The sequence below is a fragment of the Bubalus kerabau genome, chromosome 13 (genome assembly GCF_029407905.1).
Source record: "Bubalus kerabau isolate K-KA32 ecotype Philippines breed swamp buffalo chromosome 13, PCC_UOA_SB_1v2, whole genome shotgun sequence".
In the NCBI taxonomy this organism is placed as follows: Eukaryota; Metazoa; Chordata; class Mammalia; order Artiodactyla; family Bovidae; genus Bubalus; species Bubalus kerabau.
The window spans coordinates 22,034,660-22,061,060 of record NC_073636.1 but is presented as its reverse complement, the minus strand read 5'-3'; the positions used below and the strand labels follow the sequence as shown (position 1 = coordinate 22,061,060).

General features: G+C 36.7%; 1 protein-coding gene and 1 long non-coding RNA gene across 4 annotated transcripts in view; one reads left to right on the top strand and one right to left on the bottom strand.

Annotated features, from left to right (window-relative positions):
• PLXDC2 (plexin domain containing 2) overlaps positions 1–26,401 on the bottom strand; it is a 423,407-nt gene that overhangs the window by 22,656 nt on the left and 374,350 nt on the right. For 2 of the 3 annotated variants that reach the window (XM_055543765.1, XM_055543766.1), the window contains exons 11-13: positions 25,048–25,198; positions 23,584–23,622; positions 6,116–6,276 (exon numbers count right to left, since the gene is read on the bottom strand). In XM_055543765.1, the coding sequence (XP_055399740.1) occupies positions 6,116–6,276; positions 23,584–23,622; positions 25,048–25,198 (351 nt within the window). Of the gene's footprint in view, positions 1–6,115; positions 6,277–22,735; positions 22,785–23,583; positions 23,623–25,047; positions 25,199–26,401 lie in introns of all 3 variants that reach the window. The other variant, XM_055543764.1, reaches the window with a different exon arrangement.
• LOC129625405 (uncharacterized) lies at positions 17,371–25,062 on the top strand. The gene is made up of 3 exons (XR_008701426.1): positions 17,371–17,503; positions 18,527–18,720; positions 24,929–25,062. It is a non-coding gene; the product is annotated as an uncharacterized LOC129625405 (long non-coding RNA).

Here is a 26,401-nt window from a genome sequence, read left to right as displayed (position 1 = left end):
CAGATGAGTCCCGAGTTCAAGTCTTGGCTCTGAAACTGGCTGTCACATGCCCCAAGTGAACTGTTTCACCATGCTGTGTTTCTGTCTCTGCACTGGAGTTGCCTCCAAAAATGGTGGAGGGGAGAAAGGACCCTGGCCACTTAGCTTTCAGAATAGTGTACATGTGCATGCTCAGTAGTGTCTGACTCCTTGTGACCCCAGGGACTGCAGCCTGCCATGCTCCTCTGTCCATGGAACTTTCCAGGCAAGAATACTGGAGTAGGTTAAAATATTTAGGAATAGAGGGGCATTTTCAATAGTGATATATGATAGTATTTAACAGTGGGCAAACATTTATGTCTATAACCCATATTCATTCTGTATTATAAAATCACAGAATCTATGCCTAGAAATGTTCAGCAAACATTAAATTTCATGTAGAACCCAAGACATTTTAATTCTTCCAAAGAAATAGTAGCTTCATGAAAATCTATTAAAAATTAAGGAACATGTGCTTATTTGAATATTTGTTCTTTGCTATTTTATTTCAATATAATGAACCCGATTTCCAAAAAGGATTTTTAAGCATGTTATTCATTCATGTATAATGAGATAGGTTTTAGTCAAACTCAAGTATCTTTTTGAAAATTACTGAGAGAAGCCAGATAGGTCAATGCAAACAAAAGCCATCTAGAAAAAATCAAAAGAAAATGCTCAGTTTAAGACCTGAAGAGGATGACAGGGAAATATAAAAGATAAGTTTCTGAAAAATAGACTACCCTGCCAAATGAGTAAAGAGTGACTGTCTCAGGAGAATGGAACTCGTAGCCCCGATCCTCTAAGACACGAGGTGTAAATAGTCAGCTCAATTATTATTTAATTACACAATATATGAAGTCATGATTTGGTTTATCATCAAGACTTCCTCATTCTCAACTACTTTTCTCTTGATTTTAATCACTTGGGTCACATTCACTGAGCATTCCATATAACAATGAATTTCTAGAATTTAATCCTTGTTTTATCCCATTCTCTTTCTATAAGAAAAAGTTTAAACTAAAGTCCAGGCAACATATGAGGAAGAGTGTTTGCATCCACATAATACAAAGATAATAGCTACTGTCATTATTATCTTCACTAAAAAAAGACAATAGCAAGGACAGCTACATAAAGTGGTGTACACCTTTGGGCAATGATTTTGGCAGTATTTGTTAAGTGCCTTTAAGATGTTTCTTTCTTTCATGAGATCATACTTCGGGGCCTTTGTTCTAGGAACATAATGTATGTCCTTAGATACACATCTTCCTGGGCTTCTCTATTGGTGCTAATGGTAAAGAGCCTGCCTGTTAAGGCAGGAGACATAAGACACATGGGTTTGAACCCTAAATTGGGAAGATCCCCTGGAGGAGGGCATGTCAACCCATTTCAGTAATCTAACTTGGAGAATCCCATGGACAGAGGAGTGTGGTGGGCTATAGTCCATAGGGTTGCAAAGAGTCAGACATGACTAAGCAACTTAGCATGCATGCACACATCTTCCCACATGGCTATATACAGCGTGTGAAGCAAGCCCCTTTCCACAGAGAGGCAGCATAGCCTAGAGGTTAAGGGCATGATTCTGGAAAGCCTGGGCTGAAACTCTGACTCCACCACGGACTAAATACATGATACTGAGCAAGCTGCTTAAATTCTGTGCCTTATGGTCCTCATCTATGACATGGAGATCATTTTAGTGCCTCACAGTTCTCTGTGAGGACTAAATGAGATAATAAATACAAGTCATTTTCACCAGTGAATTTAATAAATGTTCACTGTTATCATTATCATGTTCATGTTCATTATCATGTTCATGGGGCCAATTATAAGAGCAAACAATGGTAAGAACCCCAAATGCACCAGAATACAAGACGGGTGCCTAAACTGTGGCCTATCCACTTAAGGGCCAAGTTATTAAATTGTCATACGGAGTGAAGTAAGTCAGACAGGGAAACAGAAATATCATATGACATCCTTTATACGTGGAATCTACAAAGAAATGATACAAATGAACTTACTTAAAAAACAGAAAGAGACTCACAGACTTAGAAAACAAACTCATGGCTGCCAGTGGGGAAGGGATAGTTAAGGACTTTGGGAAGGTTATGTACACACTGCTATATTTAAAATGGATAACCAATAGAAAGCTGTTGTATAGCACATGGAACTCTGCTCAATGTTATGTGCCAGCCTGGATGGGAAGAGGGTTTGATGGAGAATGGATACATGTGCATGTATGGCTGAGTCCCTTCACTGTTCATCTGAAACTATCACAAAATTGTTACTTGTTTATATCCCAATATACACTGTTTCTGGTGTTAAAAAAATAAATAAAAATAAAATTAAAAAAAAATTCATCACAGCATACACTTTTTTTTTAGCATGGAAACTAATTTCTATAAGTGTTTAATGCAGTCTGGATTTTGTGGTGAAATACACAAGAAACATACTGGGTCACATTTTAACATCATGGACATTGGGATGTGTCTTAAAGTCAAGGGCATGTCCCAGTTTAATGGGGAGTGTGTGATACAGTTCACATTTGATTCAATCTGTGGTAGGCAGAATAATAGCCTCCCAATGATGTCCATGTCCTAACTGCAAAAACCGGTCAACCACCAAATAGGCGAAACAGACTTTGTAGATGAGATTAAACTAAGGCCCGTGACCTGGGGAGGTTATCTGGGATCACAAGGGGCCTTACGAGAAGGTGGTAGGGGTTGGAGTTAGTAATAGGAGATGTGATGACAGAAGCAGAGATGGAATGATGAGAAGAGGGGCCAGGAGCCAAGAAATGCATGCAGCCTTTAACAATTGCAAATGGTAAGGAAATGATTCTTCCTAAAGCCTCTAGAAGGAGTCAGTTCCGCCAACACTTTGACTTTAGCCCAATGAGACTGAGTTTGGATTTCTGACCTTCAGAACTGTAAGAGACTGTGTGTTGTTTTAAGCTACCAGGTTCATGGTAATTTGTTACAGCAGCAATAGAAAACTAATGCACAGTTGAATTGGTTGAAATAAGGTTCTTTTTACTTCAAGGCATCGTAAATAATGTTAGGCCCTTGGTGTTTCTGAACACCTCTTCACAGCATATGGGACAATCAACGTAAAGCTGTTGAATGAATGTTGAATGGAATAGCATACAGCCATCAGAATGATGTTTCAAAAATAAAAAGTATAAATTTGCATGTCAGTTAAATCACAATTATACTAAGTAGGCAGACACCAAGTTATGCATGTAAAAATTACAGAAAAACACAGTTATAGTGAGTAGTTCTGTACATTAGAACTCTAAATGACTTTACTTTTTGTTTTTATGTTTCCACAGATTTTTTTTTTTTATAATGAAGAGGTACAACTTTCTTAATGGAAAAAAGCACATCAAATTCGCCTAAAAAGCAGACAGTAGTATAATGTAGAAGATGAAAAGCAACTTAGACAATATTGATAAACACACTCTCTTCATGCACCAATAGCTCTAATTTAGTTAGTAATTCAAATCTTTGAATTCATAGGTCTGGCATGTCAGTAAAACTGGGCAGTCACCATGCACTTGTGTTTTGATTTTGCAGGCATGGATCAGCTTTAATAATAGTACAGTTATGATGATGATCTTAAAAAATCATCTGCCGACCAGCCGCTGTGAGCTGCATGAGGATGGCAGGGTGTCAAAGAGCCAGTGATGGAGGCAGAATTATTGGCAAATGACACAATGGCAAGAAAAAAGGCAAAGAGAAGAGAAGCTAGGAACCTGAGGAATAGGTGTGGAAAGACGAGGATTCTTCCTAGAACTGTGGCTCTTTGATCTGGAGGAAGGCGATCCACCACTCGACCTCAGTCTCTTCCTTTGTGTTATGAGGGTGTAGTACACAGGGCGTTAAAAGGCTTAAGCACGTGAGGGTTACAGTACAGCTTGGTGTCTGGTCAGTCACTGAAGATTTACAGCTTGTCCCCTGTCGGCCCTTGGAGCAATGCAGTCATAACCTTGGGAAATGACCTTTCTTCCATCAGAATTAAGATGGAAGCACATCAACAAGACTCAATATGAATTTTCCAACCAAACACAACGTCTCATCATTATACAATTATTATGACTTTGGCTTCCCTAGTGGCTCAGACGGTTAAGAATCTGCTCGCAATAAGGGAGACCTGGGTTTGATCCCTGGGTCAGGAAGATCCCCTGGAGAAGGCAATGGCTTTCCCACTCCAGTAAGTTATTAATTTATCACTTTAAATGAGAATACCAGTTTTGGAAGACATTGTGTGTGAAAATTTAGTGGAAGTTTGAAATGTCCTAGGATATTTATCTTTTTTCTAGAAAGTACTTATAGAATACCCTTATTTGAAAGAGATTTCAGTTATTTAATTGAAATCTCGAGGAAGTTAGAAGTCTTCAGGGTGGAATAAATCACCTATATATTTAATGCAAAACAGAAAGGTAAATACCAGAGAAATATATAGATGTGTTACTATGGATAGAATTTCAGAGGAAAGAGAGAATATGTGCAGCTGTCCTGGCAGAGCGATGGTTAAGGAAAGCTTACAGGGTACATGGTGTCGAAGGCTACTGGGATCCAGAATTCAAAGACTGAGGTGTAAGAGGGGACTTTCTCAGTGGAAGGAACAGAAGGAGCAACGTCGTGGTGGCACAGAGAATTTGGGGTGCGTGTGGAGAAGAACATGAAGTGAATTGGATGGTACTGAACTCCATGTTGAAGGCGGCTCAGATGGTAAAGAATCTGCCTGTGATGCAGGAGACCCGGGTTTGATCCCTGGGTCTGGAAGATCCCCTAGAGAACAGAATGGCAGCCCACTCCAGTATTCTTGCCTGGAGAGTTCTATGTACAGAGGAGCCTGGTGGTCCATGGGTGGCAAAGAGTCAGACACAACTGAGCAACTAACATGAATTCCAAGTTGAGGAGCTATGGGATTAAAAATTGAACTGACAGACAAGATAGAAACAGCCAAGGTCTTGAAGGAGGTCTAAGAAGACTGCACTTCACTCCACAGACAGCTGAGAGCCATAGAGGACTTCTGAACAATTATTTAATTTATCTGCATTCACTTTCCACTGTTACAGAGGCCAAAGGTAAATCTGTAGTTTAAAGGTCATCACAATTTCTCACTTAACACGTGAATAAAATTCTAAGTGACTGTCTGTATATCACCTGGTGAGCTGGAGAAGATTTAAACTTTTCAAGTTGGAAGCTCTGAGGGAGGTTTCCTTCACTGCTTTAGTATTTATGGTGTGTTGAAGAGCATTGGCTCCATGATGTTGGGATGAAAGCCATGCACACAGAGGGACCAGGAAGCCAGTTGTCTGAGAGATAGAAGGTGACTTGGTCACATTGACCTTATCCTGTGGCCCCCAGGCTTCCCAGTCTCAGGCCTCCTGGATACCAGGGCTCTGCTCTGGCCCTTTGTACACCAATGCTGTTCCTCCTACCTATTGCTCTTGGGCACTGGCATGTTGTACATGCAAACACAACACTCATTTGGCTTGGTGCTCTCACTGTGTTTGAATGAGTGTGTGTGCATGCATGTGCATTTATATATATTGATAAATGTATAAAAACACACATGTTCACACAAAATGGCAATGGCACATACCATTATCTTATTGTTATAACAGTTATTTTGTAGGGAAATCTATATTTTTCCTAAATGTTTTGTAAGCATTTTAAGAGCAGGCCCACCATACTGTACTATGAACCCAGCTAATACTCAATTAGTATTTATCGATTAGTTGATTTAAGCTAAGTCCCTCAGCCTGTGGCACATGGTGCATTCCTTTCAGGATCAGAAGAACAGCTGGTTCACATACTTACTGTAATGAGACAAAAAATATGGTTTCTATTTTCTTTTAGGTCTGGAAAAGGCAAGATGGCTTATTTCTTTAAAAGCTCCTGAGATAAGGTAACTGAACTCAGCACATGAAAGCCATCCATCAATACACGTGTGCGTGCGTGCGTATGTGAAACCAGCCAGCTCCCAAGTGCAAAGTGGAGAAAATGTGCTAAATATTAAATGCAGGTGGTGTTAGCAAATGGCTACAGTTCATCAGTTGGCAAGGTTTTCACGTACTCTACCTGACACTTACCTCGATAAAGAAGATGCTGGCTGCTGATGTCGGGTGGTGATACATATAGACTGTCACAAGGATGGCCGCGGCTATAATGAGGACCAGGATGAGAATGCCGACGATGAGACCAGCATGAAGGGCTCCTCCTTTCTTCTCGGCTGCACTGCCATCTGTAGAGGCTGGAAGAAGAGTATAGCTGTTGGACATTCACGGGTGCACTCATAGATCTGCATTTTCATTCAGGGGGATATTCATATTCTTAATAAAGTACCAGTGAATTTTTTTTTTTTTTTTTTCCTTTCTGAACGACTTTTCTTTTCCGCAACACCAATTTTAGAAGTTAGGTGCTTGGCAAATGAAAAACCCATACTCTTAATGATTAAAAGCACATTTATAACTGTGTTTTAATTTATGGTTCAATAGTCTTTATTCTGTTAAATAGGGCAAAATTAATAGCCTTTATTCTAAAAGTACTGGGGAAAATCTAAAACTCTAATTAACTGTAAAATAAATTTAACTTTGATCTTTCTCATTAAACCACTGGCACTGTTTCCTATGGAAAAATTGATTACTTTTTGAAATCTCCTCTCTCATTTTCTTTTGGAAAATGTGAACTGAAGAGTACCAAACATCTTTTGGTGGGCTACACAGGCATTTTGAGAAAGTCTGTGCATGAGTTCAAAGGATAATTTTCAAACTCTGTTTTAAACTGAAATGCTCTATAAAAGTGTAACAGATGGATGCTAAATGACCCGCAAATAGTTTATCACTATCTAAAGGGAACACACAGCATATGAAAATATTCTACTATGCCACAGACTAATATCATTTTCTGTAACTTTTACTAAGATGCTCTCCATTGTAATATCCATTTCAGAGAGTAAGGAAAAAGGAGAAATTAAATTTTGAAAGCAATAATTAGCCAAGCCAAGCCAAGCAACCAAATAAAGCCAATCTCTAAAGTCTTCTCTTGTTCTAAGATTCTATAATAGTTGATGTCTACTCAGGCATTTAGAGGAGATATTCTTAAATTATGTGCACCAGGAAATTGTACCTTATTACATAATATGATGGGTATTTTTGAATCATTAGACAATTCTTTAAGACTCATAGAAGTTCTAGAACAGTGATTCCTAATCCTTTCATTAGCAATTTACATCTTTGTTATTTCCAACTTTTGCATCTATGTTTTAAACATTTTTTGGTCTATTAAACCTCAATTAATAAGCTCTGATTTATTTCTTTTATCATAATTTTTATTCATAGAAAAAAACCAGACATGACTATCTATCAGAATGTGTGGTAAATACAAGACAACAAAATTCCAAATAGAGAAAAGAAATATGAACTCCCAATTCTTCCCATCCATGCTTTCAAGTTTTGTTGCTATTATTTGTTTATTCTTTGCATGAGACCCATAGTTCATATTCAGTAATTCTTCTCCACATCTAATGGGCTTCTCTGGTGGCTCAGATGGTAAAGAATCTACCTGCCATGTGGGAGACCTGGGTTCGATCCCTGGGTTGGGAAGATCCCCAGGAGGGCATGGCAACCCACCCCAGTATTCTTGCCTGGAGAATCCCCATGGAGAGAGGAGACTGGCGGGCTACAGTCCACAGGGTCGCAAACAGTGGGACATGACTGAGCGACTAAGCACTGCACAGCACTCCACAGTTAATAAAGCTTAAATTCCTAAAGCTTTCCCTTAACATAACAGAAGTTCATTAGTCACGGAATGTATAATTTAGAGTAATTCATTATGTAAAAGTTCATTTTCAGAGGATTCTGGGAAGATGGTAGAGGAAGAATTATCAGGAATATGTCTTTTCACATTGACAATAATTCAAATGGCAGAATCTGACAACTCTGGACTCTATTGAAGGCTTGTAACTTCCAGGAAGAAGGCTCACGCTGCACGCCGTAGTTAATTCAAGCCAATTTCACCACTTAGGACAGTAGTAGCTACCCATCCTTGGCTGCTCAGCCATGGGGCAGGCAGCTACACACCTGCTCCTAATGTAGCCTGTTTAGTCTTTGGTTAGGCCCTCTCTACATGTCAGTAACAGTAACTATGCCATAGGGTTGCTGTGAAAATCAAACATTTCACACATATTAAATACATAAGAAAGCACCTAGTATACAATAAGTACTTAACTAATGTAGTTATTACATTATTATATTTTATATGAGGCAGATTGAGGCAAATTACATGGTCAGATTCAGGACACTGCATAAATTATGTTTTGCCCTTAATATTTGTTACTTTTAAGAGTCTGGCTTCATTCTTAAGTACTTGTATTATTGCATTTTGTACACTTGGCTTTTTTTCTTATTTTTAAAAGAGGGTGACAGATTCCTTTCATGGAAAAGTAGGATTAATTTAAAATGTTGCACACCGAGGAAACCAGAAGGGAAAGAGACATGTGTACCCCAATGTTCATCGCAGCACTGTTTTAATAGCAGCACATGGAAGCAATCTAGATGTCCATCAGCAGAAGAATGGATAAGAAAGCTGTGGTACATATACACAATGGAGTAGTACCCAGCCATTAAAAAGAATACATTTGAATCAGTTCCAATGAGGTGGATGAAACTGGAGCCTATTATACAGAGTGAAGTAAGCCAGAAAGAAAAACACCAATACACTATACTAACGCATATATATGGAATTTAGAAATATGGTAACGATAACCCTATATGCGAGATAGCAAAAGAGACACAGATGTATAGAACAGTCTTTTGGACTCTGGGGGGGGGGGATGATTTGGGAGAATGGCATTGAAACATGTTATAATATCATATAAGAAATGAATCACCAGTCCAGGTTTGATGCAGGATACAGGATGCTTGGGGCTGGTGCACTGGGATGACCGAGAGGGTTGGTATGGGGAGGGAGGAGGGTTCAGGATGGGGAGCACGTGTACACCTGTGGCAGATTTATGTTGAGATATGGCAAAACCAATACAATATTGTAAAGTAATTAGCCTCCAATTAAAATAAATAAATTTAAATTAAAAAAAAATAAAATGTTGCTTTGGAGAATATGTGGCAAAAATATCTGCTAGAGTCACGAAAGGAAGTCTTGAATGTTTATTCAAATCTCATGTATAATTCCATCCAACTACCCCTCCTTCCATCCATTCATCCATCCATCTATCCATTTATCCATCCATCCTTCCATCCACCCATCCATCCCTCTTTATATCCATCTATCTCTTCTTCCATTCATGCAAACATGCATGCATGCATGCATGCATTCATCCATCTTGCTCTCTTTTCATTCATGCATCCATCTATCCAAACAGCATCTGGTTCTATTTCTGGGATTAGTAATCTTTCAGAAGCATCATAAAGTCTAGTTTAATTTTTTGTGTGTGTGTATGTGAAGATGGGGAAGGGAAGGAAAAGACACCTGTGACTTGACCTTGGACTGTGATTTCTCAAATGGGCCAGAGACCCAGAGCCTGTTGAGAAGGCAGCAGGCAAGGGACAGTTGTCTTAGGAAGGAAGAGGAGAGCTAGGGACATGTTTCACTCAAGAACTCAGCAGTTCTTGTCAATAAAACTATCTATGACTTGCAGGCCATATGTTGCCAATCTTTAGAATAAAAAATCATAATCATAACTGCATTTATTCCTTGAAATCCACTCACTCTTTTTATTTAGGCATAAATGCTTACACTCACAATGATTATTAATCTATATTTCTAATAATGGCTACTTATAATATCCTCCTTTACAAATTCTTCTTTGCAGTGCTGGTATGGATGTTAAGACACCATTTCATATCTACTGAAACCTGTACAGAATGTAGTTTGTTACAAGCCAATAAGCATTTTAAAACATTTTTGGATGATGATGATTTTAACAAAATAAACTATCTTCATGGATTTTCACAATATTACTAACCAGTAGACAGAAGAAATACTTAGGGACCCATGAATTTGCACATGACTTTAAGACGTGTCATAATTAGAACAAATCATTTAAGGAGAAATGTAGCAAATTTCAAAATATTACAGAGGTATCTTGGTGTCCCAAGCCCATGCTATTTCTAAATGCTTCAGAAATAATCAAAATGAAGTGGCAAAAATTGTACTCATATTTCTGGAGAACTTACTCTTCTGCTTTCACTATTTAGCCAAGCTTTCTGCATCTCTATTCTAGCTGCTTTCTTTATTAACAGGTATTACGATGGCACATTAAGGAACATTAAATCTGGAGATAAAGTGAATACATCATCGATGTGCTTTGATTTCAAATTATTTCACTATTTGGTTTTCAGTTTGATACCACTTTTCAATTAAAGGGACTAGGGTTTACACACTTACGGGAAACTGCAAATAACACAGAGAACCCTCTGTGATAAAAATCATGATCACCTCAAACACAAGTTGAAATTTAAAAGGTTTAAGGAAGTGCTAGTAATTTCCATAATTGAAATTTAGTTCATTCACCTCGAGGGCAGACTGCTCAAATAAATTGATTTCATTCCTCAGAAAAGACAATGAACAAAGATGTCATCTCTGACAATATTCATTCCTGAGGTACAGCTGATTATTCTTGGAAATCGGCAGAAAGAAGTAGGTCGAAGAAGACTCCAAACCTGTTTCAGGTACAAACTTCTAAAGCTCGTCAGAGTCTATATGAGTTGGGGGAATATTCAAAGAGGTCAGGAGGAATCTAGCCTGAAAACCAAGTTCTTATTCTAGTCTTAGAAATGTCTTATGCTCTTTCATTTACGCCCCAAAGTGAACAAAAGTTGAAGAATTACTCTCTCTCACACACACAGTATCACACAGAGGACAACTCAAGTCTTTCATTGTTTACCTTTACACTGTATATTTAAATACAATGAGTTAATGATAAGAGACAATAAGACCCCCCAAAGGGAGCCTCAGAGCCAAAAACAAACGAGGAAATATATAAATATATTTGAAAAGGCTACCAAATCAAAGCCTTTTTTCTGCTCTCTTGTAGACATACTTTAAAACATAAATGAAGCACAGAAAATCAATAGTATCAAAGATAATACACTCCCATCTGATCCACAGAGTGACCTATCAGTTCTTATGAGTTTCTAACTTTTAGTACTTTATAAAACACAGATCAATATTTAGACACAGAGAGGACTTTGAGAACTGTCAAATCAATCAAAGCATTATACTATCTTTTGGTTAAGTTTTATAGCTACCATGATAGCAAAGACGACAGATTTTTAAAAGGCATTAAGCACATTCTGAAAATATCCAGGACCTCATGTAAATGTGTTTAATTTTCTGCACTCCAAGAAAAGTTCATAAATAATTGATAAAAGATAAGATGAAAAAAAGTAGAAGAAAGATGATAGGAGGAAAGAAGGAAAAAAAAATTGACTTTTTGTTTCTTCAAGGTGTAGCATTTAATTTTAGACCACTATGTCTCCTAGGTCTTTCTACGTCTGTTATTTTTTTTTTTCAGTATTTATATGTATGTAGTATTATTAATGATATTTAGAAGTACAATTCTTGAATACATTAGAGGTTTTAATACACTGCTGACATGATCATACCTACTTTTAAATCTTGTCAGTAACTAAAGTCCAGCAATAAAGTAAAACTAAAGTAGAAACATTCCTTGTCTGAAATTTTATTCACTTTAAAGAGTTAGTTCTAAATCTAACTATTTTCTTGGCTTTTAAAAAAACCTATAAATTCCACAACATATAATGTCTTTTGGGGGACCAAGAGGCTTTGGGCAAAGTCTTGCATGAATTTGTTCAAAAATCCATAAATCTTATACAGATGATGTCAAGTGTTCTTTTTTAACACTTCAGAATGAAATTGAACTACAAAATGCTTAAAATGTTAGTGTTGCATTTTTGGATTGAAAACACACGAGTTTCCCTGTGGAATATTATTGAACCCATTTATGAGCTACCAAATGTAACAGCAGAAAATCAAGTCAAAGTAAAAATTTTCACTAAATTGACTTTTCCTTTGGAAGTTTCCCTTGCAACTGATCTCATTTCGTAGCTCACGTAATTTCCTTCATGGCTCTTTTAATTTTCTATAAACATGATCATGACTTTGACTTCATTTAGCATGTCTCTGGGTATTTTACATACCTTCTTATTTCTCATAATTCTCTTTGTTCTTTCATTTTCTTAATCATGGTGTCCGTATTTTTTCTTTTGGATGCTTACCAATCTGTCAATATTATTTGGGTATTAGGGTTCCTTGAAACTATTATACGAGCCATACTTAATCCACAATATGAATCACCGTGACCCTACATTCATTTATAATTCACATGATGACATCTCCTTAGGAGGGATTTGAGTAAGTACTGTGAAAAGATATTAAAATGGTGCACAAAACACAGCTAAGTGCATTATGTGTGGTGAGAATAATATTCTGGCAGGGGCAGCTGGCCCAGCTTCTCATCTGCAGCCTGTGCTACTACAGAGCAGCTGTGAAATTTCATTCAGGGAAACATATAAAATGTTCTGGCTTAAAAGAGCTTAGGGTATGACAATCCTGTTTAAACAATAATCCGCTACCTTTTATCTCAGGAAAATAAGGCTAAATAAAATTTCCGTGAAATCATATTAAAAGAAATGCTTGATTCCATCAAAATGAGAGACTTGGGAGAGTAGTTACCACCCAGTCTGCTACTAGCCTTGTTATGTGATTAATGCTTTTGTGCATGTGTGTGTGTGACCATCAGAAACAGGGGATTCGCCATATTTATAGCTACCGTAACACCAAAAGCAAATCCTTGTAATGATCCATTCTGGTTTTCATTTCTTATTTGTATGTGCTATGTTTTGTAATAATTGACCCGTGTCGCTAATATTTTCAGCAAGTTAGATCTTTATAAGATCTAACTTTTAAAGTTTTCCTAACGTCAGCTTTCTATATCAAGTTGTCTTGCTTCTTCATTTAAAACTATATTTAAAAATTGTTTTCTAAAAATGTCTCTACTTCTATAAAATAACTCACAGAAATCTTAGTACTTAAGTTTCCCATCTAAATAGTAAACATATATTAAATATATATGACAAATATATTCACAATTACAATGGAATACCAAAGAAGAGGTTGACAATGTACTTTCAAGATCTGGGGGTACAGAAGAGAGTGACTCTTCATGCCATTTAATCCTGTCCATTTGAATTAAGTCACTTATAGTAAAACAGTTCATTTATATACAAACATATGAATGAATATACAAATGCAATAAATGTTCACTTCCCTATCAAATCCATCATGTTTTCTGATCATAGAGAAGGAACCTTTTCACCTTGCTCCCATCTGTGTGGAAAGATAGATGTGTGTCCAAACCACTTAGCTAATGTGAACCCTTGCTATTGCCATTTCTTTTAATCATGGCTGTCTTACCAAGTCAGTATGAGGCTTTCTTGAAATTATTCATGGAAATGGGAAGCTTAAGTGCATGCTGGATAAAGCAAGGATGTCTTAGTGAATAGCTTTTCCAGTGGAAAGATCAAGATCAATCTCCATGTACCTTCACTGTTTATCCCTTTGAAGGAAAACAAACCACCAATCTCCTTAAGAGTTAACCTGTCTCTCCCCAGACTCCAGCAGTAACTGGGACATGGCCATGCCACATAGAATCTGCAGACAGTATCTGAAAAACAAAAGCCCAGCTGCTGTGGTTTGGTAGGCTGTCTAAACAAAATTAACCTTATGGAGAGCTTCTTTTGAAAACTACTAAATATTAAGCCAGTCTCAAGTTCTTTGGCACCTGAGTTTATATTTACAATTAATGAGAACCTAAGTGCTTCCTATGAAAGCATGGGTTAATTTAGTTGCTGGAGATGTCAATTTGGCCCTTGTGGGTACCTCACGATTGAACATTAGCCCTTGATGTTAACAACCACACAATCTTTTGCTATTTGTTGTGGTTGACGTATGAAATCTCCCAGGAGGGTAAATGGGCAGGACTATATGAATGTATCTCAAAAAGACAGAATCGGAAATTGGAAAAAAATAAACTTGGGTAGAGCTTCGAACCGTATTTTCATGTGTGTTACCAGAGCTAATAAAACAGGCACATATATCAAGGGTAGAAAGAAAAAACTGAAACCACTTGAGGACCAGTTTTGAAGGGTATGTTTCACATCAGAACTGCCAAAACATGGCTCAGATAAGGGCATTAATGGGGGCAAATTCGGCTGGCCTTCTTGGGAAGGAAGAAGGATGTTAAAAAAGTGTGTTAATCATGACTGTCTTCCCTTAGGTCCTGGAATATCAAGTTTCCTGGAATACAGAGCTCCATACGTTGAATGTGGGATAGAATATGGTTACTTCTCGAGGTGAGCAGTAGTCTCAGCCTTACCTTTCCCATTAAATCAGCTTTGTGAACTGTCCCCACATGTGGGTATAAAGCACTACTATGAATCTTACAGTCACCTGGGCACTTAACCTGTCGAGGGATGGGCTCAGAGGACCCATGGAGCTCATTCTGATCATGAACTGGCACCTGGAGCTGTGTTTGCTGAGATCCTGGATGGCTTTAGTAGAGGCAGAGTGGCAGGCAAATGGCTACACAGTGTCCACGCTTTCATTCAACATGCATCCAAGCTTCAGTGAGAGAAAGGATCCCATTTCCTTTAAATTGAATAATTAAATTGAATACTTTCAAGCAGGCTTCATACTGGCCTGGTAGTACAGCCGTTGACTGAGAGGCATGCAGGTGCTAAGGCTCGAGATTAGCTCAGTGGTTTGGACACACATCTGTCTTTTCACTCTGATAGGTACAGGGTGAAGAGGATTCTTCCGCTACATTCAGTGCCACAACTGGAGAAGCTCTCCCAGGTTGCAGGCCAGGATGGCTATGGGGAGCATAGCACATGCTCCGACAGCAGAGTGTTTAGTGTTGTAGCCAGGCTACCTCCCTTACAGATTAGGGACCCCAGACAGAATACTTAAATCCCTGTCCTTCTGATATTTCATGCATAAAATAGGATTATAGTATGACTTTCTTCATGGGGTACTCTAAGGATTAAATGAGATCAACATGCAAAACCCTTAGATGAATGCCTGGTGTACAGTAAGTCCAATAATTGCAAGATAATCTTATCACTATTAGCAACTACATGGGAGGATTCTAAGAATAATTTAAAGTAAACCACGAATCAAGTAATCAGAGGTGTTAAATTTTATGCTTATTAATTAGAGAAGCTTCTTTGTTAAGGATAAATCTTTTTGCTGTCTTTTGTTGAGAATTCTAAGAAGCTTGAAAAAATTTACTCATGAGAGTTAAGAAAATACTAGTTCATGAGAAGCACATCAACATTTCTGTTTTCTTTTTTTTTTCCCAGTAAGGTAAAATTTGCAACCTTGAAATGCACAGATCTTATATACCAAAGGAATCATCAGCCAAACCAAGATACAGACTATTTCCATGCCTTCAGAAAATTTTCAATCAATCAATCGATTGATTCCATTCCCATCAATCCTGACCTTACCCTGCCATGGAAACCACTGTGCTGACTCCTCTTACTGTAGATTAGTTTCATCTATACTGAATTTCACATAAATCAAATCATATTATATATACTCTTTCATACCTGGCTTCTTTTACCTAAACTAATGATTTAAAGTTTTATTTATATTATTACATGTATCAGCAGTTTGTTATTTTTTTCTGCTGAGTAGTAGTCCATCTTATGAAATATTTAATTTGTTTATTCTATTGACAAACATCTGGATTGTTTCAGTTATTGGCAATTATGAATACAGTTGCTATGAATATTCTGGTACAATATTTTTATGGCTATGCTTTCTTTTGAATACATAGAAGTAGAATTTCTGGCTCATTTAGTAAAATTATTGGTATGCCTGAATTTGGTCTTCCATTTTGCTATTTGTTTCCTTTGTGTCCATCTATTATGTGGTCCATTTTTTCTTCCTCTCTTGCCTTCTTTAAGTTAAACAGATATTTCTTAGAATTCCATTTAAATTTAACTCTATATTAAAAATTTTTTTTCTTTAGTAGTTGCTGAGCATAATGTTAACACATGTTGAAATCACTTATTGAAATTTGATCCAATTAGTTGCTAATTCACTACTCTAACTGAAATAATAACATTTGGTCACAGTACTTAATGTTATGAATTAGTGTTAAATAATTAACGCCTGTCCTTGCTACCCAAGATACATTTTAAATCTTGCATGGTATTATTTGACCATGCAGAATAAAATTCAAGCAAAAATTAGTCTTAATGGAACAGTAAGCCAGTGAAAACCTAGCTGCTAAAAATATTAAACTAAATTTACCATCTAATAGATTCAAATACTGTATTTAAAGCTTTATGTCTTTTAAAAAATAACATATTCTTTCTCTCAAAGAAAATTTCTTTTTTTTTTTTTGCTTGCTTAAGCTGGATCAGCATATTTCATGCTTCCTTGAATCAATAAGTATTGATTCAAGCACACATGAAAACATTTAGTGTTGATGTCACCAAAGCACGAGGATGGTCACCATGGTCAGCAGGCCCCAAATTCACATTGGCACACCCTTCATACATACATAGGAGGCTCCCTTTTCCATTTCCTTCAGAAATGTTCTATGGGTTATTTCAACTCCTGGACCCCATACTCTGACCTCTCCCACTCACTCTTGCCATATTGCTGTCTCCTATTACACTGAGAAAACAACAAGCCCAGAGGAATACCCTAAACTTCTCCCTGTTACCCATCTCCTCTCATCCACGTGGACTGACCATCCCTGCTTGCACATATATTGCTTCATTCTCAGTCATCTCTCAACTCCTTTTCTTCATGTCTTTTTTTCTTCTCAACACCTCTAACATATAAATACACTCCTAAAACAAAACAACAGAAATCCTACTTCCCTTCTCACCAAGCTTCTTTCAATAGCAGCATGTTCCCATTTGACTTCAATTTCCTTATTGCTCATCAACTTCTCAGATTCTCTCTGGGGACTGTGCATCTGTGGACTATAGAACTATCAGGTCAAGATCAACCAATGTCAACTTACTATTTAATTCAATGGTTACCTTTCTATTTTTTTTCCATTTGTCTTTGGCATTGTTCACTACTTGCTTCTTGAAATTTTCTTCTTGTTTTCTGTGAGTCCAGTTCTTCTGATTGTCTTGCTGTGTTTGAGTTCCCCTCCCTCCCCCACAAAATCTCAACTGCTGTGTTTCCTTATGGGCTTCCCAGGTGGTGCTAGTGGTAAAGAACCTGCCTGTCAATGCAAGTTAGCCATAACAGACGTGAGTTTGATCCCTGGGTCAGGAAGATCCCCTGGAGGAGGGCACAGCAACCTACTCCAGTATTCTTGCCTGGAGAATCCCATGGACAGAGGAGCCCAGTGGATTGCAGTCCATGGGGTCACACAGAGTTGGACACGACTGAAGTGACTTAGCATGCATGTACGTTTTCCCTCATTAGTCCTTTGACCTTTTCATTTTTACTTTATTCTTCTGTGATCTCATTCACTCTGATAATTTCAACTATCATTATATGCTGATGATACCTAAATTTATAGTTTGTTTGTATTTCTTAAGTGAATTTCAGATTTGCATAGATTCTATCTTTCCCTGATGTCTCCAATGTTTCTTAATATTTATGAAGCATTGCCTCAGACCACCTGTTCTTGATGGAACTGTATGTGGGAATCGCCTGAGGGCTTAAAAAGTATTGATGCCTGGATCCCAGATCCTGAGGTTCAGATTTAAGTGTTATGGAGAACAGTCTGAGCATTGGGGTTCTTAGGAGCTAGAATAATAAAATGAGAATAACCAGATGATTCTTATGTACATAAAAAGTTGAAAAACACTACTCTAAACAAAATTTTAGAAGAGAATTTCTTAATCCATACGGGACATTCAAAATAATATTCTGAAGTGTAAAAAATGTTCATTATTATGGCACTTGTACACTTCCTTATACAGTTAGTGCTATCATGAAAAGTAGTCAAACAGAGCAAAAGATAAAACCAAATGCCAAGTTATTTTTAGTTTTGGAAACAGTAAGTGATAGATACTCAATAGTCTGTCAAAAGGTAATAACAGTTTCCCTTTGCTTACAAGACTGTGATCGCTGCTAAAGAAAAAGATGAAAAAAAGATAGCAAGGGAAGGTAGGATAAAAAACTGAAAGATAGGTGACTTTGATGATTTATGTATTAAAGTCAAAAAATAATGTGACTGAATGATAAATGAAACACTAGACACTTGATCTGTCACTACACACTAGGTAATAAAAATATAACCTCAGAAGTAGTCTAGTGAGAAAGTCCGAATAATGTTCTAACATTTTATCTTTGGATAAAAGGCCTTATATGTTCAGAAGTAGGAGATTAAACACAACAGATTCAGAATTTAGACAAACCACTCCATAATTCATTCAAAGTAATATTTCTGTATTAACTCTTTAAAATTAATCATTTTGCAGATCTGTACTCCAGAATTAACTTGATCACATTCTGCAAACTGCTTAACGTAGTTACTTCAGCATCCTTTTGATGAAGACCCCACCTTCCGACTCAAGAACACAGCCTTTCAGAATCCAGGTTTAGCAGACTTCCTACCAATGAGAAGAAATGACGAACACAGTGCCACCTGCATGACACACCAGTGATGTCTCGGGTACTCATACTTTAAATATCATTAGTAATTAAGAATTTACATGCAAATATGTTTTTTAAAAAGAAACATGACTTTATCAGAAGGAAGAATCTTTCGAGGAACCAAGAGCAAATGCAGCTTTTGGTATTATTATCATAGTACCAAATCTCAGTCAACAAATTTTAAATAATAAAATTAATCATAGGATTTTAGAGCTTGATATAATTTTAACATCTGCAGTGTAGCAGAATGGCACAACTCCATTTGCTAAATTGAGCTGAATCTGGTTGAAGATTTCACTTCTCAGTTAAGAGACTTTGCCATTGATTCAACTCACAGACCTCTTTCAGCCCTAAATATAATTTTTTCCAGTTTGCATCTTGAAGGCATTTACATTTCTATTTAGGTGGTGAGTGGTGAGTGTCATTTGGAAGCAACTAATTAAATACCAAAGAAGGCAGTCAATAGTTGCACCAGCTAAAAACATACAGCTAGGTAATTCCTTAAAAATGTGACTCTTCAAACAAGCTTTTGCCAGAATTCGAAAACCCAAGGGAGATGTAGTTTTAAATGCTTATAACCATTATCCACAGAAATACATATTATTTAAAGAATACGTTCTAGGAACCCCTTAATAGAGAATTAAACTTGAATTTCTCGAGAAACCTAGAAGGCTGAAAGAATTTAGTTTTTGAACATAAACAAAGAATACCCCTGCAGTTTGCAGAACACATGCCAGTGTTTCAGAAAGGACTCAGTTACACAGGGGGATCAATGCATTGTGATTTTCAAAGAAAGGATAAAATGAAAAGCAAGGCATAATTACATGGCAAAAGGAAATTTCATTTCTAAATACTTATATGTATAATCAGTTGTTATAAAAGAGGAAAAAGAATACTGGAGGTGTGAATGAAACTCCTTAGGTTGGCGTCTCCCATGTAAAGTTTCTAAGAGGACTGCACTACTCTGGAGCAGCCATACTGTGAGGCTGCCAGGGTCCTGGAGTCCACATTTAGACTAAACAGATTCACATGGCAGGTCTGCCACATATGAGCCAGGTAACCTCACCTTTCTGTCCCTCCATTTCCTCAGCTAAAAAATGGAAATGTGGGCAGGACTAGTCACAGGGATGTTGTGTGAATTAAACGAGTTAATACAGGTACAGCATTTAGAAGAGTGCTTGGAGCGTAGGAAACAATAAATGTTTTTCCTCTTCTTTTTCTTTGATTCTCCCCCTCCTCCTCCCTCTCCTCCTCCTCTTACCTCCTCCTTCTTACCTGCCTTTCACATGAATAAGGAGCAGAAATGCTACTTAATTAGACATATATATTACTTGAAACTTAATACCATAAACACGCAAGTAGGAACATTGCAGCTGGAGACAAAATACTATCTGTATATTGGTTCCTCTGAGTTTTTGTATTCAGCCATTTATAATGGCCAATCAGTGCTAACTTACTAATGGCACTTGCATTCATTAGGAATCATTCTCTTTGTCTAGATATTTTTTTCAGTCTCTTTTCTCCAACTTATTTAGAGAACTGAGGATTTTCACTCAATGACGAAGACCAATAAAACGTCTCCAATCAAACAACTAACTGGAAATATGCAGAGGCTCTTCCTAGACCTGATCTAATTGTAGCAGGGAACACAATGCACAAGTGCGATTTATCAAGAGTGAGTTTTGCAGACTGGAACTCAGGCTGGGTCCTGTGACTGAGAAGCCCTGTTGTGTGCCTCTAGTGTCCAGCTGCTCAGAAGTATTTTATGTTTTCATATCAAAGATGAAGGGAAATCTCCTGGAAAGTGAATATATAATCAGGTCAGCTGTGGATACCACTGAGAAAATCAACTACTTTAAGTCACAGAAATATTCCAGAAGACTCAGAGCCAAGGTAATCCAATATCTTAAAAAGGTGATGTACGGATGTAAAGGGCAGAGTATAGCTACACATTGAGTACTTTGATAAACATCACCCTCTTCTTGAAAAGTACAGACCTCTAAATTAAAATGGTTTTAAGAACAGCCAATTAAATTAAAAGAAAATGTGCTGAATTTCTCTGCAATACACAGCAATTTATACAAATGTCTTAGCTTGCATTTAAAAAAATTCTCACTAAATGTGAGAAAGCATTTAGACCTCCTTTTCCATTATTACCTCAATCTCAAAAAAAGAAAAAAAATGTGAAGCTGGAGGAAAAGAACGATTCTGAATTCTGTTTTCAACATGTTTAATTAACTAATGAAGTTGGATTTAAATTGGCAGTCCTTCCTACATTTCCATATTCCATAAAATAAAAAGCAGTGGTAGCATGCTAACTTAATAAAGTTGCTATAAAAAGGAATGTGTGGTCTCAAGTACTCTTTGAAAGGAACATTTATCTTAGCACTGGTCAAGTTGGTCTGCTCTAACTGCACATTTAGTAAAAGTGCTTCATTAGCAAACCTGGCCATGAAGAGAGTTCCAGTGTATAGACATATTAAGTCACATATTATTGTGATATTTTGGAACTCTGACGGGTACCTGAGGCATGTTTGTGCTCAGTAGCTCAGTCATGTCTGACTCTCTGCAACCCCATGGACGGTAGCCTGCCAGGCTTCTCTGTCCTCGGAATTTTCCAGGCAAGAATATTGGAGTGGGTTGCATTTCTTACTCCGGGGGATCTTCCTGCTCTGGGGATTGAACCCTCATCTCTGGTGTCTCTCTGCATTGGCAAGTGTATTCTTTACCGTTGTGCCACCTGATGCATATCAGTGATCTAATATAATCTGAAGATCCAATAGTCAATTTTTCTAGTATGATGAAAAAGAAAAGAAGCCCTCCATTTCAATCTTGGAATTTACTTGATTTCTCAGTGTCATAAGATAGTTTTAATGCACTGCATTAAAAAAAAATCTTCAGAGTTTTACTATTCCTTGCTGCATTAAACAAAACTAAGGATTTTCCTTGGGATAACTGGTAACATTCTAGAAAACTATTTCCCAAAGTGTATTCCACAAAACATTAAGTCAGTGAAAGCTATTTGTAAAAAAATTTTAAGACCAAATAGTGGAGAAATGCCAGATGCTAAATCTTTATCACCATCTTGGAAGTTTCTTTAGAATCTATGCTTTCTGAAAGCCAGGAATTTGTCTAAACCATTTTCGCTACCATAGCTGCAAGCATATACAATCCCTTGCAATTAGCAGGCACTTGGCAGGAATAAGTAAATTAATGAATGAACGGTAAAAGCTTTTAGCAGTTTTCCAGAAAGTAAATTGCTTACATTTTTTTCAACCAGAATATTTCATAGCTATTTGATAACAGGAATCTTTTGTTTTTTTCTATTGTTGTTGGTTAGTTGCTAAGTCATGTCTGACTCTTGTGACCCCATGGACTATAGCCCACCAGGCGCCTCTGTCCATGAGATTTCCTAGGCAAGAATACTGAAGTGGGTTGCCATTTCCTTCTCCAGTTTTTTTTTCTGTCAGCATTATAGAATATCTTAGTCATATTAAAGAAAAAAGAAAAGACAGAATTGAGAACAATATAACAAACACATATAATTGCTACCTGTGTTAATAATTAAACATAGCAAATACAACAGAAGCTTCTGGGGACCCCTTCTCCATTCCATTTATCTCTTTTTAACACCCTCCATCCAAAGGAGGTAACTCCAACATTAGGACTTAGGTTCACTAACAACCTGCTCTGAGAAATGTTGAATGGGGGAATTGCTCAAGTCCCTTCAACACTAAGATTTTATTTCTAGCTAGTGTATATGTGGCAAATGACTACTTGTGAAGCTATCCACTTATTGCATTAATACAACAATAAGTAAATAAATGAAATAAAACATTGTGATACAGAAGCAAGACAATGGAAAACTGATATGATAATGATATATATGGAGAGGCTAAGCAACTTTTAAGTGGACTGATCTAAATATATAGATACAGATATACAGTAACCTAATAAAAAACAGAAATATTTGTTTCTTGACTTAGACTGAGTAATTTAGAAACTATTCTCTACAAATACAGAGAGAAACATACCTAACACCATACATGTTGGATTCTGACTTTCTCAGGTTATCGCCTGGGGCTGCAAAAGTGAGACTGTGTCGAGATCAATAATACAGTGGACCCACATTTACATAAAAGATGCTGCTAAGAGGAAACCCCCTTCCTGAGCTGAATAAACAGTTACTAATACAGTTACATCTCTTTTATGAAATCCAGCATTCTATGATAGAGTTGCACATATGACCTAACATAATTTAAAAGGAAAAGAGCTATTTGAAAAATTTTGGTCAATATCTTTTACAGATTTGTTTTGGTAAAGCCTTTCTTCCTCAAATTTTCAAGTACTATTACATACATTCCTAAATTGTCTTAGAAAAACTCTAGTTATCTACTTATTAACTGTTCTTCCTCAAGTTTCTTTTTGTCCTTTTCTTTGCATAGAAGATAAAAACGCCTAGTAAAAGTACATTTCCATATTGCTCTATTTCTTAATTTTAATTATAAATGATGTTGAATAGTCAATGTAGTGAAAAACAGGGTTGAACCCAATACTGGTAGATAGCCACATATGCAACCAATAAACCGAGGGCTACAGCAACAAGAAACAGCAAGGAATGTGGATAAATTTTCACTTTACAATTGGTCAGTGGCGTCCTGAAGTTTTACAGGCAAACACTGAGATTAGAATTTCACTCCGCTATTGAAACAATTCGACTTTTCAAGTCAACCATTGAATTCTTCCTGTGTTAAACACCATCAGGGAATAAAATACGACCTCACTCTACATTTAGAAGCCCACAAGTTCTTTCTCATGCTTAAATGAATGAAATAGATTAGTATCTAAAAAATATTTATAAAAGAAAAATGTCAGTTCCTACCTCCATTATCTTTTAGATGTAGAGCTATCTTGGTATCATCTGGAAGAGAAAGTCAAAGTTACAACAAAAAAAAATTTAAGGTGCATAAATCAATTGTCTACTAATGCATTAGCTGTTTAACAGGAATGGATTTTGATACTTTACTGAGTAAATTTCTAGGTCAATGAGAGTTAGTCTCACCTTATAGGATGCAGTACTAAACTTCCTGAGATTGTAAGGTCAAGATTGTAAAACTTCAGTAAAGTTTTATATGACTCTTAAGAGCTATGAGAAAAGTACACTGTTATAACTTTGACTTAAAATACATTTATCTTAATTTTCTAAAATGATTTACTGTAATTAGACTCTAGAGTTCTTATTTATTTTAAAAGCCAAGATCAAGGAAATTCCAAGTTAATTGGAATAGTAAATATTTGTCAGTATTTACAAACTTGACTTCAAAAGTTAAATGCTTATTCATTGCTAATAAATATGACCAAAATAATATACAAAGTATCTTGTCCTACAAAATGTAGAATGTGCTTTTAATTTCAATGGTATATTTCATTCTAAAGGGGAGGATTTGAATTACAGAAATATTTTTCTCAGGCTACATAATAACCCCAAATAAGATGGATTAAAATATAATATTGGTTTTAAAAGCATTAAAATGTACTTAGCAGCTGTCCTTCACCTCATTTTAACACTTTATTCTAGTTAACTTTAAATATCCAATTAAATTTCCATTAAGAGCAAAAGATTCAAGTTTAACATCCTATTCAAATTAAAGCAAGGCTTATGACAATAAATAAGACCATGTTTTCCCCTCAAGGCTTACTCTTGGCTAACTGGTCTCACATTTCTCCCTAGTGGCACCATTCAGAATAAATGACTAACAAATTTGGGCTAATATCCCATCTTTCCCCAATGAGCTGTGTGCATGCATTCATGCCCTCTAGTATTTTTGCCTTTCCTGGCAAAAGAAATGCTTCTCTAGTACGATTTCTGTGTCATACACAGTGCTTCTCTATAAGGTTATAGACCAGCATATTTTTACTGACTGTATCCACGCAAATATAAGAATTGTGTATTAGCAGAATTACCTGTTATTCAGAATACAAAATCAATGGACATTTTCTATGCATTTTCCCTTCCTATCCTGTGGTTAAAATGTTAAACACTGTTATTACAAAGTTCAGCAAGAAAGGAAGGAAAGGATATGAGAGGAAGTTCTTTCTTTCTTTTCTAGAGGCTCTAGTAGCCAAGATCACCATTAAAGACTAAATCTTAATAAAAGGCATCCATACATTAAAAAAAAAAAAGCACATAGTTTTACTCCACCATAATTTTGTATTTTCCCTTTTAGACATTCCTAAGAAATCCAGTTTGCTGAAGAAAAAAATTTCCCCTGGAGAACCTCTCCTGTACACGTCAACAGTGATTTTTCCCTCCTTCAGTAACAGAGAAAAAGTGTCTCCAGGGCACCTTCCGTGGGCAGGCTGGTGGGCAGCTGGGAGGTGGCTGCTCTCCTGGTGGTCGTCAAGACCCTGAATTGTGTGGTTGTTGCATGTATGGTGGTGCTGGTTCGAGTAGAACTTTCCGCTGGCTCTGTGGGGTCGCACATCTTCTCTTTTGACTAAGAGAAACAGAGGGGAAGACAATGGAGGAGTGATCAGAGCTACATTTTAAAATTATATCAAGAAGAAAAATAATAGAAGAAACAAAAGAATAAAAAGAAGCTGGGCTGTAAAGCACAAAGGCCTCTCAAATCAAGATAAGGAATACTTTTTGTGCAGGACTACAGTTATAGATTTTACTGACTTTATATATATATTTAAAATGGGATGTTAGAAAGCATTTCCATGCCTAGATATTTGGATTCCGTCATTTCTGAGTTTAACTTTTCATATTACTGTTGACCTTAACCCAAACTTTATATCAATATATTTTTAAAAGACACGATGGGAAACAGACTAGAAGAAAAATGTATATAAAGAGAAGGTTTAAAACATGGTTAAGTGTGTGAAGAAATAATGTATTCCATTCACATCAAATTGCTAAATTTGAAAAATGTAACTGCTCTATACTACTTCATTGTTTCAAAATAATTTCCCATAGGTTGAATGGATATTTAAGATTAAAATTTTGCCTTCCTTTATGAAAATATTCAGAGCCACCCACACAAAGGATTGAACAGCACTCAGGCAGTCACTTAGAATATTTTCTCCCTAACAGAGCTACACGAGGACATGGTGCATATCGTAGTTTTAATTTATAGCCCACAAGAATAAACAATATGACATTTACCAGTAACGATTTCCAACATGCAAACTTTTATGGTTTAGAAGTTGGTATTTCTCCCTACCTCTTTGTGCTTCAAAGGACTTCATCCCTCTGGTGGGCCTTGACTATTAATAGAAGATAACTACGTACACATGGATGGTACTTATCCCACAACTGAAAAGTTTTATTAAATAAATACCTTTTTTAAAGTTCTCTTGTCATTAGGAACACGCACTGTATTGTTGGTTCAGAAAGAATATCCAATATGGTTTCCTTGTCACTAGTTAGATATGATCCAGCTTACTCTCGCCAACATCCTAGCAGCCCATTCGATCCCACAGACTTTCATTCCTGCATCTTCTCAGCCTCAGTAATCTCACGATCTCCTCCTTGACTCCACTTTAGTTATCATCCCCACACCCTGGACCTTCTCTGCAGCTGGGAATGCTTTAGTTCTGAAATCACACCTTCAGTTATCCTTTTTCCTGTCTATTCAGGTAGCTGTTCATGAATGTAGCTACTCACATTCTTCTTATCCTGTGATTCTGTAGAAAAC